We start from the raw sequence: 13783 nt of genomic DNA, 5'->3' as shown, positions 1-13783 counted from the left end.
CTTTGCTGCCCACAGAATGATGTGGAGAGATGCACAGAGTGCGATGAACGCATCAGAAGAGTTATCTGGTTTTGGCCAGTTCAGTTTGTAAACAATGGTATTACAATTTGAGAGTGTGTGCATATCTTGTTCACAGTTATTTACTTTTTAGGAGAAAGCACTAAGGCAGTATCTCTGAGTGGATTTAGTCTGCAAATAGCCCTAAATCTACATTTGAAAGACCTGAGCAGAGATTCTGAACCCAAGTACCTCTTATCAAAGGAACTGCATCTGGTGTTCCCAGCTGATGAACAGGAAACAGCAGACACATGCTGAACTATATGTAAAGGCAGAAGTACAAAACCTTCCTATTGGCTGCTGGTGCTGCTACACGCTGTTGCTGAGCAAACATTAAGACAAATGCTTGAGGTTACCACTGGCTCAGATCATGTTAGCTTGTTTGTTCTCTGGAAGGAAGGGGGGGGAGGGGACAGACAGTTGTGGCTGCTTACATCTAAAGCATGGCAGACTGTGAGTCTCGTCAACTCTCTGTGCTACAAAGAAAACACTAATGAGATTGCTATAGGCATTTGTTGCTACGTAACTCCCACAGAATAAAACAGGGAGCTATCTTTTAGCCGACCAACTTTTATGGGTGCTAAAGATCACCTAATGTAGATTAATTGCCCCATAGCTATTCTGCTGCATTCATAGTCGGAGTCTTCCCAGACACTAACTTTCTTTCAGGAGGGCAGCACAGACATCATACATCTGCTCAGATGATACTGCCTCAGTTCCAAATAAATCACAATTTCCCAGGGATCGGTCTGCTTACTATGGTTACTTGAGGGTTTTCTCTCCCCACACCCACCCACAAACACAGTTTTCTGTGGGAAAGATTATGCAGTAGTGTCACAGGCACCTATTGGATTGTATTTTGTGATGTAACTTCCAAGCCATCCAATAGCTCCTGTTTTCCAGTATACACCTTTCTTTCTAAACATTTTCATGGTGCCTGAAACCCCATTCACATAATAAAACTATGTTGGCTGAAAACATGGGAGGGATAGAGTGGCATTGTGCTTGAGGCCTCAACCCAACTCCGGCATACTCAGAAGATTGGGGCAAAGTGAGCAGGAATGATCCCACTCCCCATGCTCAGTCAATGCAGCTTCGTATGAGCAGACTGTGTGTGCTTGCCCTAGCCTCCATCAAAGCACATACCGCTAGTTATGAAAACCCCAAAGGCTGCATCCAGTACTCTCTGTCTGCTAGTGCAAGGGCTCTTGCACCAGTACATGAGTGAGTTTTAATGTTGCACAACAGGGGACTCCAATGCAATAGATGCACTAGCAGAAACTCATTGTGCAATGGATCACACAACAAAGGGCTCATCCATGCTTTCCTTTGCCTCTTGATATCTTCTGTTTGTCCCATGATTTCTAGCATAGGTCCAATAGGTTTCTCCTTCGTTCTGCTGCTTTCCCTGGGGAAAGCCCACTGTTTACTGAACAAATGTCAGTTCACAGAAAACCCAACTGATGTATTGTCTGATTCAGCAGTAAACCACAGGCTTTCTCAAGGAAAGTGGCAGGACAGAACAAAAACCTCCCGAACCTGTGCCTAGGAATCACAGGACAAACAGAAGAGTGGATGATTCCAAAATTACCAACAACTTGCTTATGCATTCTCTTGCAGTACAAAACAAAACACTTCACTTCTGGAACAAGTATACTGCCAGGTGATTTTAACATAGATTACATTGCATATCACCCCAGGTTTCCTAGGAAAGCAAGGCTAGCTCCACCCTCTTCCTTTTTATTATTTTAAATATAAAAAAATTCAAAAATACCACAAGTACACAACTTATAAACAATCACTAAATATAAATAAAAACATTTAACTATTAAATACAGTCGTACCTTGGTTCTCAAACGCCTTGCAACTCAAACATTTTGGCTCCCAAATGCAGCAAACCAGGAAGTGAGTGTTCCGGTTTGTGAACGTTCTTTAGAACCTGAACGTCTGACGTGGCTTATGCGGCTTCTAATTGAGTACAGCTGTACCACATGGAAGCTTTAGGGACTGAATACAGGCCCATTTGGCAGGCACTTTTGATCATAAAGGTACAACAACTTCGTAGTTGGAATGTAAAATTCAACAGCATGTGATAACTTTTCAAATCAGCTGATAAGGCAACCAAAGGGCATATTTAGCTGTAGAACAGAAGAAAACTAAAACAAAAACTAAAGTTACACTCTTCCTTTTGCACATATGCTGGACTTTCCCTTTATTACTATTTACAGAGCTCTTGTTTTGGTTTCTCTTTCATGCAGTGTACCTGACTTCACCAGAAATCCCCTTAACTGCCAATGCAACATCAACAGGGAATTTTCTCTACAATGCATTCTGCTCTGAGCGCAAGCAACTTTAAAAGTAAACAGTTCTCAGATGAGCCGTATCAACTGTTCACGTGTCCCAAGTTTAAAAACAGCTGTGGTGTGTATGACTCTATTTACTCAATGACATACTGAAACTTTTGGACTTGTTGCTATTGCCTGCAACACAGTTTATTTTGAATTGGCATTTTCTTGAAACAAATAATATTTTGGATTCATATTACAGTGGAGAACAACAACAAACAAACAACTCAACATGCCTCCCATTAACAGTGATTTTTACTCTTTCGCTTTTGTTGTTTGTGTGTTTCAGCTCATTCTTTAAGATCTCTGTAGGTTGCATTACAAATTTTGATTTGATTCTACCAGATTGTAGAATTAGGTTTAAGAGGAACTGATCAAAGCAGGGAGTCGTCTTCTTTTTGGAACTGCACCTATTTTGATGCTTTTTGAAGAGTTGTAAAGCTGCAAATGCAGTTTAGGATTCACTGCATTTATTTCTGAAGTTGGCTTCCTCCTTTGTTTGCAGTGCACTGATACCTTGCACTTTTCACTCCATATATCAGGTGAAGTGGCCTGGTTTTTGTTAACATGCTTTGAAACTACTAACTATGCATTCATTCAATTAAAAGTACATTCACTCACCCTTTATCTCCCTTTTGGAACTCTTGAAAAACTGCTTCATGAAGGACAGGGAGGTGGGTTTGTGACATCCCTAGTTTCAGCATCAGCTGTTTTCTGTTTCACTGAGAAAAGACTTCTACAGCTAGCAGGTCACCACTCAAATTATTTGTGTCTCTATATATTTCAAGATATTTACAAGTTTGATTTATCAAACTGTTCTGAACACTGTAGGCTGAAGTCACATTTCAGAAGTTTCAACATAAAAGGAACAAGTTCAGCGATGATAGATGTAAAGTTGAATAGCTGAATAAGTCAAATCACTGTGTGCTGTAATGTTGAGAACGACTGGGAAGTATCTGTGTTGTCCCAAAAGCTATTAAATCAAATGTGAAGAAACAGTGTTGAGGGTATATCAGAACTATTCCTTTCCCACCACAAGAAAATGTGATGCCAAATGCTATCTTGACTATTTTGCATGAATCAAGAATATGTGAGTTTTCATGTTCAGGATATGCAAAGAAAGGATAAGAAAACAACATATAAGCTGTCCTGCCTGAGCTCCAGTAAATGAGGACAAATATCAAGTGAGTCTTGTAGGACAGGTGACAGGTTAAAGGACAAAAATGTCCTTTAAGAATGATAATGTAAATCTGTTCCATCTAACTTTATTGATTAAAGCAGTTTAGACTTGTTTTATTTGTCTTTTATACAGAAAAGTAGGATTAAAAAAAAATCAAATACATTTGTAAGGCAAAACTCAGCTAAATTTTACTTACAGTAAATCTACTGAAATTAATAGACCTAGCTTTGTCATCTTTGTTAATATCAATGGGATTACTTGGAGTAAAACTTAGCTGAATACCACCCACAGAGTTTAATGTTGCAAGTGGGCAAAACTGAAAAATCACTCCTGATGAGATTCTGAGTATGTTTGTGGTTGGTACTGCTAGTCTCTAAATTACAACAGCTGAGTGATAGTCAACATTAACCCTACTCAGAGTAGACCCACTGAAATCAATGGTCATAAGTAGCATAAGTCCCTTAAGTTCAATGGCATCTACTTTGATTATGACCTGGGTATCACCTATTGTTATTAAACGAATGTGTGATCAGCCTACTCAATGCTTTCTATTTTTGTCAGCTATAAAATGTTCAGGTTTTGATATCATTCTAAGAACTGGAATGCTGGGCAAACATCTCTCTCACACACATAAAGAGACACACTGGAAATATTTCTGAGTATCTGTCTGATTTAACATGCATACACTGGGGGTGAGGGAAGGTACACAATCATTTGCAGGAAAAAAAAGTATATAGTATTCTGTCCCAGAAGTACGATATTGCTACCACACCTAGTCTTTGGCAGTGTTTAAGGTGTCACAAGACTTGGTTTTGGTGCAACAGACTAATAACTGGAAGTTCCCCCTGGAAGTTAAAATCACCACATATCATCTAACATTTGAACATCTTTGTGTGTGCAGCGATCACACAGCTAAATGCACATCTTTTCCAGCTCCACATCTAACATTTTACCCACTGAGAGTTGCATCCAAGTCAGAGCCCCACTGTGGTCAGTACCTAGGATTTGCTTGCAGGAAGCTTGTGCCAGATATGGAATCATTGCATCATGCATGGGTGGTCCACTCATCCAGAAATACTGTATGCTGCAACCGTTCTAAAATTAAATGCTAAATTGTTCTTCTTCACAATCTAAAAATGGCTACAGTTTCAATCAGCAAAAACACACTTCTTTCCTCAAGTAGACATCAACATAGTATTTCTGTAACAAGGTAGCATTTCTATTTTAAACATTTTAGAGGCACAACTCACCGATTATTGCCTGGGTTTGTTTGGGGTTTTTTTAGGAAGGGAGGTTCCTCTTTTTCTCCCTTGCCTTGATGGTGGTAAATATTTGCAAAGTTATAAAAAGCTCTCAGGAGAAATACTACAGGATTTTTTTTTCCACTGTAGCCCCATGCTCGCAATGAACGAAGGACTTATTCCCACAATGAAAGTAGTACTTAGCAACACTGTCTACAGAATAGCATCAATGTATCTCCAGCACTATCTTATACAAGACAAATGGGTGGAGGAACTCTGCTCTGCTGCCTGTCGTCTGCATTTCTATTGCACCTGCTTACTGCAGAAAAGTAGATGTCTGCCAGCATAACTGTAGTAGCTAAAAGGCCTTTAGAAAGGTTTGTAAATCACTTGTAGCTGCTCTCTCTTTCTTCCACTTCTTCAGTTTCTGTGCTGCCTAACACAGTTGTGCTCTGCTGTTTTGCCACACCTGGTCATAGTGATGAACAATTTGTTGTGCTGGCACATCACGGTCAATTCTTGATATAGATATAGTTGTTTCAGTGATGGTGTTATATGTCTTTATGTTAGCTTTTATATTTTGTTAGCTACCTTGAGGGTCTTCATTGAAGGGCGAAAGCAGAAGACATTTTAAAGTGCTATTAGCAGTGTCACAGCATTGTCACAGTAGCCCTTCTGATGTCACTATAATTTGCAAGTAACTGCTTCATTGTACAAATTTGTGCAGCAGGTAATGCTCAGCTATACTACTGGGCACCATTTCCCCCTTAAGTCCTTCTCTGAGTTGGAATACTAAATGGGATTCTACATGTGAATATTGAGACAGGGCACTCAAAGCCAGCAGCTGTATAATCACATGCACAAAAGACTTAAGCAGTGCTCTTCATGAAATGAGAGCCCTTTACAAACAAACGACCATCCCCACGTATAGATTAAGCATGTGGAGAGGGAAGCAGAAGCACAGGTTCTGCTCCTCATTTCGCATAGATCAACCTTGTCATTTTGCATTCAGTATAATATCTGAAAAACAAAGCCTACACATGTAGGCATACACACGTAGCCTCTTACATGACTAGAAGTCCTGAGCAACTGGTATTCTTGATTGCATGGAGAGCCCATAAACCCAAGGCTAAAATGCATTTTTGTATGTTAATGTTTCAAAAATATATGCAGTCCTATGCACATTTCACCTTAGTATATGCAGGAGAAGATTCCTCATTGGCCATGAATATGGCAGCCGATAAACCATAACAAAGTCCCCACGCCAACTTGCCCACTTCCCCACTGAGCAGGCCCTTAACAGTCTGGGGTAGGTGGTAAATCTGCCATCAGTCAACCAAGAGGGCAGCCTGCTCCAGGTCGCCCTCCTAAATACACCAGGGGTGACCAGGGTACACATACCCTGTGCCCATGCCGCAATTGGATTGCGGGCAAGCATATAGAGGGTCAAGCATGAACAGGTGGAGGGCAACTCCAAGCAGTCATCCCCTCCACTGACCATGCAAGAAGTTGGTGATTCTCCCTTTCCAACTGAGGTTGCACCATGTGGCAACCTCTGCCTCCCTACCCCGGAGCCCTGGGGGAACAGATATTCATTTTCAGCTTGTAGTCCCTTAACAGGCTGAGTACCAGTTGCTCCAACAGCAATTTAAAGGGAAAAAATGTGTCAGCAAAAAATCTTACATATTTCACTTTTAAATCGGATAAACAATGTTCTATGGATTATACCTTAGGCCTTCACAATGAATCCCCTTAATGCAACAGGGTGGGGGTGGGGGTGGGATATTGCTTGCTAATTTCATTGATGTCTCTAAACTTCTGTAATTGGAGATTGAATAAAAGATTGACTCTCTCTCTCTCTATATATATAGGTTACAGGATGGCTTTTATGTTAAAGCATTTCTATTTTGGGATAATGCCCAAAAGAACATACAAGGGTGTGACCCTCTGATTGACAACTGATGAACACGCAGGTTAATCAAGTAAGTGCCCGTCACTTAAAATGTCACACAAGTGGAGCCTTTCAAAATGATTGAAAGCTGCTTTTGAAGTTCAAGCTGTTGCCTTTATCTAATTAAAGTCTTAACAATTTGAGTCGTGACTGAGCCATTATTACCCACTTTAATGTTCTTCTTGGTACCAAGATACAAATAACCCCATCAGGTTGTGCTTTTTTTAGTGTGCAGTTGGGGGGGAAATAACACAGTCAGTAAGCTGATAACATGCAGTTTGAAAAAGGGGGTGGGGGACTGGATTCACCTAACTAATCAAGTTAGCAAAAGCTCTGTATGTGAGGGCTTCTGCAACAGGCCTTTCCCCCCCCCCACACCTCTCCACTTGCCCCCAAAATTGGGTTTCATGGGATTGAGAGAACTCCAACAGTGTGTAGGAGAAGGAGAGAGAGAATGGTTCCTTCTGGCAAGTTGCAATTGTGTGGCACTTAATCCTATTCATTAGGTGCATGTGTTTAAAAAGCAAAGGAAATGTCAGGGACAGTATGCACACAAATTATATTAGGGTAGAATTTGCTCCGTTTCTGTACTTCAACTGCCAGACCCTCCTTTTCTTCACCTCCATTTTTGGGCATTAAAGTTTCATTGCATCCCTGCAAATACCCTGAAAGCATTTCTGTTTTTGCACCTTATACCTGTCTCACACTTTGCTCCTTTTTTGCTGCCAGTGCAAAACAATTGAGGCTGCAACTCCATCAATGATGGCACATTACGATAGGTGTAAAGATGGAAGTTTTCTAGGTGGTATCCACATAAGCTCTATTCAACACAAGGTAAGGGGCAGGACAAAGTGTGACTGCTGCCCAGATTTCAAAGTGTGCCCACCAGTTCCAAATGCTGGCAAGCCCTGCAATATGGCATCTCAGCAGACGGAAGCAACTGAAAATCCTTAAAATGCTTCACAAAGAAGTCCCAGCACGCCTTTGATAGTTTCGCAGGTTATTAATAGGAGGCTATGCAGTTCTTCTAACAAACTGGAACAACATTGCCGGATAGCATTCTGCAGATGCAATGTTGGCAGTGAAGTAAGATTTCTTTGCTGCCAATACCGCCACAGAGCATGTTCTCAAACAGGCTCTAAGCCATGTTTGGTTGGATTTGACCCAAGTCTTCTGCCATCTGCACTCCAGCATATTCCCAACTGCTTAATCTTCAAGAATGAGGGGACTGTATGGGGGAGCATGTTGCATTTTGAGACACTGTTGGTCCATCCAACTCAGTATTTCCTGCACTGGCTGGCAGCATCCCACACAGGAGTCTTTCATAGTCATATACCTGAAAATGCCAGATTGACATGTAGATCTTCTGCATGCAAAAGCGCAAGCACTCCTAAAGTTAGGAGGTCCCACATGTCTCTTTATCACAAGGTATCAGTTTTAGACATTTCCCTCATCCATAAACCCTCTCACTATGTCCAGCGCAGAATTGTTCCCTCTATTCCCTTGTAGTATTCCCAGAGGTAGTATTGGATCATAACTACGGTATGTTTATACATTAAACATACATTTTAAAAAACTCTGCATAGCTTTCATGGTGCCCATGATGTTTTGAGTCACTCCAGCCAAAGTGAGGCTTTGGCATGGAAGCTGAAGTCCCCCAGGACAGAAAATCTAGAGATTTCCAACACCAGGATGAACATTGCCTGCATGTGTCAGGCCACAAGGTGGGAAGATATTCAACAGATCATTTCGTTTACTTATCTAAGTATTTTTAGGTTGCTTTTCCAGGAAAATGCCCTCACAAGGGACTTACAAAATCTACGTTACAGAACAATAATAAAAAATAGAAAGAATAAAATCAAAACAGCTATTTAAAAACACAACACACTGGCAGCAAATAAAGCCTTATTATTATAGCTCAGCTGGAAGGTTTAAAAAATTTCAACATCAGAATCATAAAGCCATCTATAAAAAAGAAGCCGGAACAGATGGGTTTTTAAAGCTTGCTTAAAACTTGAAGGGTGCATTCAAGTCCTGATTGTGGGCTTCCCAAGACATGTCATTGACTACTGTGAGAACACTATGTGGCACCAGATCAGCCTTTGGCCTGATCCAGCAGGGCTCTTCTTTTGGTTTTAAGACTGTTTTCCATGAAAAGGGAGTAGTCTAATATGACTACATCCGGAGATAAATAACTAATCTGCAACATAATAATACTTTTCAGACAACATATGAGATTAGCTATCTTGCATGTTGTTTGTTAGTTGAACATGAACAATGTTTACTGGTTTACAGTAAACCTTTACTTGCTTACGGTAAACAGAGATGACTGCAAGCTTAAAACATCTAACATGAAATGTCATTGTGGTGAACTGTTTCCAAGTTTTCCCAGGGGGCTTCCTTGTTGAGTAAAAAAGGTCTTCCCCTTTAAATGACCCATTTGCTTAGGTTCCAGTCCCAGCTTAACAGACTGTTTGTGGTTTTATTAAGTTTATCTGGTTTTGAAAATAAGAGTTGTTGGCAGCTTGCAATCTGTCTAAAAATAAATGTGCATAATTCTTAATTTTTATTTTTATATTTTTAAAAAACCTATCCACAACTAATTGTGGAAGTCACAAAAAGCCAAATCATTCCCTTTTGCTTCATAAGACCTCTTCTAAGCTCTATAACTGAGGCCTAAAGATAGATCTAATGAATGCAATACCCAATATTGCATTATTGAGAGTATTAAAGGTAAAGGTACCCCTGACCATTAGGTCCAGTCGTGACCGACTCTGGGGTTGCGGCGTTCATCTCGCTTTATTGGCCAAGGGAGCCGGCGTACAACTTCCGGGTCATGTGGCCAGCATGACTAAGCCGCTTCTGGCGAACTAGAGCAGCACACAGAAATGCCATTTACCTTCCTGCTGGGGTGGTACCTATTTATCTACTTGCACTTTGACGTGCTTTCGAACTGCTAGGTTGGCAGGAGCAGGGACCGAGCAACGGGAGCTCATCCCGTCGCGGGGATTCGAACCGCTGACCTTCTGATCGGCAAGTCCTAGGCTCTGTGGTTTAACCCACAGCACCACCCACGTCCAACTTGAGAGTATTAGGAAATAACAAAAATAATAATATCCACAATATATTCAAAAAATTATTAGAATGGGAGACCAAAGATGAAATGGTCAAAGGCCATGGTGACACAATGGGCAATAGACATTGGACATAACATTGAAATTTCAGAATGGGAAAAGCTATGGAACCAAACTATGAACTTTTCAGCTTGCTACTTGATAAAGGATAGCATGCAAAAGAGGCTCTGTCTAAAGGTTGTACTTGATGCCCAGTTAACTTGTCAAAATGTATAACAGAGGGTCCAAATTGTGCTGGAAGTGTTCAGAGGTGGAGGGATCTTTTATACAAATGTAGCGGTTCTGTAAACATGCCGAAGATTATTGGGAGATGCTCTACGATGAGCTAAAAAGATTTTCAAGTTTACATTCCCCAGAAAACCTGAAGCCTTCTTATTGGCAATAACTGGTGATGAGATACCAAAGAAGATACACAACCTATTTCTTCATGCAACAGCAGTGGCCAGAATAGTGTATTCTAGAAACTGGAAAGAAAAAGGGATCCCAAGAAAGAACAATGGCTATACAAACTGATAAAATCTGCAAACATGATGGCCAAAATAAGGAACCAGGATGAGAAATAGATAAGGCGTGAGTGGGAAAGCCTTGGAGAATATTTAAAAAGTTATGATACTGATACTAACCTACAAGTAGGGGTAATTTCATGAGCAACAGGTAACAACAAAGAAGGAAATGAAAGGAGAAAAATCATGTGGGGAAATTAACGGATATGCAGGAAAGTAAGGTATATCTAGAATGCCACAGAGTGTTGGATTGGGAAGTCTGTAGAGAAATTTTGTATGATGGAAATTGTATGATGTGTAAATAGAAAAATGGAAAATGCATTAAAAAATAGACCTAATTGATGCAGTTTGTAACAGTGTATGCTGTTTATAGTGCATCAACAGGGGCATATAGTTTTGCAAATAGCAAGTGTCAGGGGATATGCATTTCTAAGTATCCAGTGCAGTTTAAATATGGCATTAAATGTTTTTATTGGAGAATATTGCAAAGCTGTTGGTATTATTCTAAAACAGTGATGGGAAATGTCTAGCCCACAAGCCTACTTAGGCCTGGCACAGGTCCAAATTTGGCCTTCCAGGCCATTCCCCACAAACCATGCTTTCCTGTCCCACATCTGTCATCAGGTGCAGAACAGGTGTAGATATGGCTACAAATGAACAATCAGAAGCCTTAAATGAGCTCCTAACTGTTTCTTTGCAGGTAGGGCTCCCTCCCTCCTCCCCACCCCAACCTAAAATAAATACTATTCCGAGATGAGGTTATGATAATTCAGCCTGCTCACTTGTGTTCCTCTTGCAAAACAAGCCCAGAAGACACACTACTGCAGAGTAAACACTGTAATTCCTGTTATGTTATATAAGAACCTGCTGGCATTCATTTGGAGAATCAAGGTTAGGGAAGGCTGACCTATGTCACAAGTAAAATATTAAAACTGTCCCTCCCTGATGCCTGAGTGGCAGAATGGAGACAGGATGACAAGTATATACTGAATTGTGAAATCAAGTTAACAATACAGGCTGCTTTCTTAGACGCACTCATCTGAGAGTAAATTTGGTGGGACTTACTTATGAGTAAAGATGATTAAAACTTCGGCCACAGATAGCTTTGTGATGCACTATTAGCCACTTCATTAACTTTGCAAAATATTGTTGTTGGTTTTGCTGCAATATACAGTGGTACCTTGGTTCTCAAACGCCTTCATACTCAAACAACTTGGAACCCTAACACTGCAAACCTGGAAGTAAGCGAACTTTTTTCGGAAGCCAAATGTGCTCCGTTTTGAGTGTTAGACTTCCATTTTGAGTGCCACACTTCCGATTTGAGTGTTATGCTGCGGTCTGTCTGTTTTTGCTCTTTATTTTGTGTTTTTGTGGCTCTCTTTTGTTTTGTTTTTGTGACTGTGTTTTGTGGAACCCAGTTCAGCTACTGATTGACTGATTGTGTGCCTGTAACACATTGTTTATTGCTTTCGTTTTATCAATGGTCTTGATCAATGGATCAGTGGTCTTGTTAGATAGTAAAATTCATGTTAAATTGCTGTTTTAGGGGTTGATTTTAAAAGTCTAGAACGGATTAATCCATTTTGAATTACTTTCTATGGGAAAGCGCACCTTGGTTTTGGAATGCTTTGGTTTTGGAACGGACTTCAGGAATGGGTTAAATTTGAGAACCAAGATACCATTGTATTAAACAGGGCCACCCCTGTGGAAATTAATTAACTTTGAAAGGGAAAACACAGGGAAGGAAAATTATTTGTAAGTATCTGTTGATGACTGAGATATGTGGACCTGTTGTGCACTATGTGGAAAAAATATACACGTACTGTATTGGCCCAAATATAAGCCACACTTTCCCCCCAAATTCTGATTGTGAAAAGTTAAAGTGTGGCTTATATTCACCACCTTACAGTATCACTGCTGAAACAGCTGCCCAGGAGGGCCATCAGGGGTGCCGGACAATGGTGTGCCACCCACCTGCGACTCCCAAGCCTCCCCCCAGCTGTCAAAATGAAGGGGGAAAGGCCACTGGCAAAGCGGTACAGCTCCCTCCCCCGGAAGCAGCCGCTCCCAAGCCTCCCCCAGCGCCAGCTTGGGAAGGTAGTGCTGGGAGGCAGTAGTGTCAGGAGGCAGGTGTGCAGCGCACTCGGAACCAAGCGCCGGTACTGGCTTGGGGAGCAGGGCACTGAGCGCCAGCACCGGCTGCCCCTGTTCAGGGTGGCAGAGCCGGGAGGCAGGCCGCACCCGCAAATAAGCCTTGAATTTTAAAGATGCGGCTTATCTGCGGGTGTGTCTTATATTCGGGACAATACGGTATTTCAGTAGAGGACAAAGTGGATGGAAGACTTGTTCAAAATAAACCACTTGCAGAACAGCAGAAAGTAAGAATGAATGTTGGAATAGACTGAGGCAAGTTTATGCATCACTAATCTCACTAACCCCTTCCTGGGTTTACATAATACCTTTACATTGTGGTCGTCTGGTAGAGAGGGGCATAAAATGTTGTCAAAAGTTGTAGATTTTAGCCCATGTCCTGCCTGAATCTTACTGTTTCTTGAAAGGTACATTCAATAAAGTTGGCTAAATGGACTGGACAGTTTAAAAACCAGCAGCACACAAACAACCATTAAGTGTGTATAGTCTATAAGACAGGGGAAATGAACAAATATTCATTCAATTCTTGTTTTGAGTTTTTTTCATATATACTTACAGATCATTGTAGACCAGGCCATAGATCTGCGACAAGCTGTGATGATAGATTCCTCGAAGGATGATTAAAAGTAGAATCACCACAAAAGCCGGAAGACCCCAACCCAGAAGGAAAAACATTAGATAGCGCCTTTCTGTGTGCTCATCATTCATCACCAGGACATACCAGAAATTAACAGCCTAGGGAATAATGGAGAGTCCTGGATCAATAGGTTTGATATGAACCACTTATTATTGTGCAAAATAAAATACTCATAAATATGTATTGGTTTACTGCAAAAACTCAGCCACATTTTTGAATATGCTGAAACAAATAATATATATTGAAGGGTTTTCAGGATGGCAATTCAAGTTTTCAATCAGCACACAAGAGGTAAAGAAATAGAGACAAATGGCAACAAATTCGTCTGCAGACAAAGGATCTATTTTGTACAAGTTTCAAATGTTGACATCAAATATTGTAATATTAAATTGCCCAGCCACGAACAGCTCACACTCTTCCCATTAATAAATGAATAGCATCCTAGTAAAATCCCATTTCCATAGCTTTAATATAAAGAGGTTATACAATTTCACCGTAAAGACACATGAACTAAGGGCAAACTCTCCAAAACTCACCTCAGAAACATTAATTATCCAACTGAAAAAGATGAAATATTTTTTTCC

At 40.7% G+C, this 13783-nt stretch overlaps 1 protein-coding gene across 3 annotated transcripts in view; it reads right to left on the bottom strand.

Annotated features, from left to right (window-relative positions):
- The window catches only part of ADGRV1 (adhesion G protein-coupled receptor V1), a 236191-nt gene that overhangs the window by 45611 nt on the left and 176797 nt on the right, over window positions 1–13783 (bottom strand). For all 3 annotated transcript variants that reach the window (XM_080972135.1, XM_080972133.1, XM_080972134.1), the window contains one exon: window positions 13119–13297. In XM_080972135.1, coding sequence (XP_080828261.1) covers window positions 13119–13297 — 179 coding nt within the window. The remainder of the gene's footprint in view (window positions 1–13118; window positions 13298–13783) is intronic.

The sequence above is a fragment of the Podarcis pityusensis genome (assembly GCF_964106645.2).
Source record: "Podarcis pityusensis genome assembly, chromosome: 11".
NCBI classification, from domain to species: domain Eukaryota; kingdom Metazoa; phylum Chordata; class Lepidosauria; order Squamata; family Lacertidae; genus Podarcis; species Podarcis pityusensis.
This window is presented reverse-complemented; position numbering and strand designations above follow the sequence as displayed.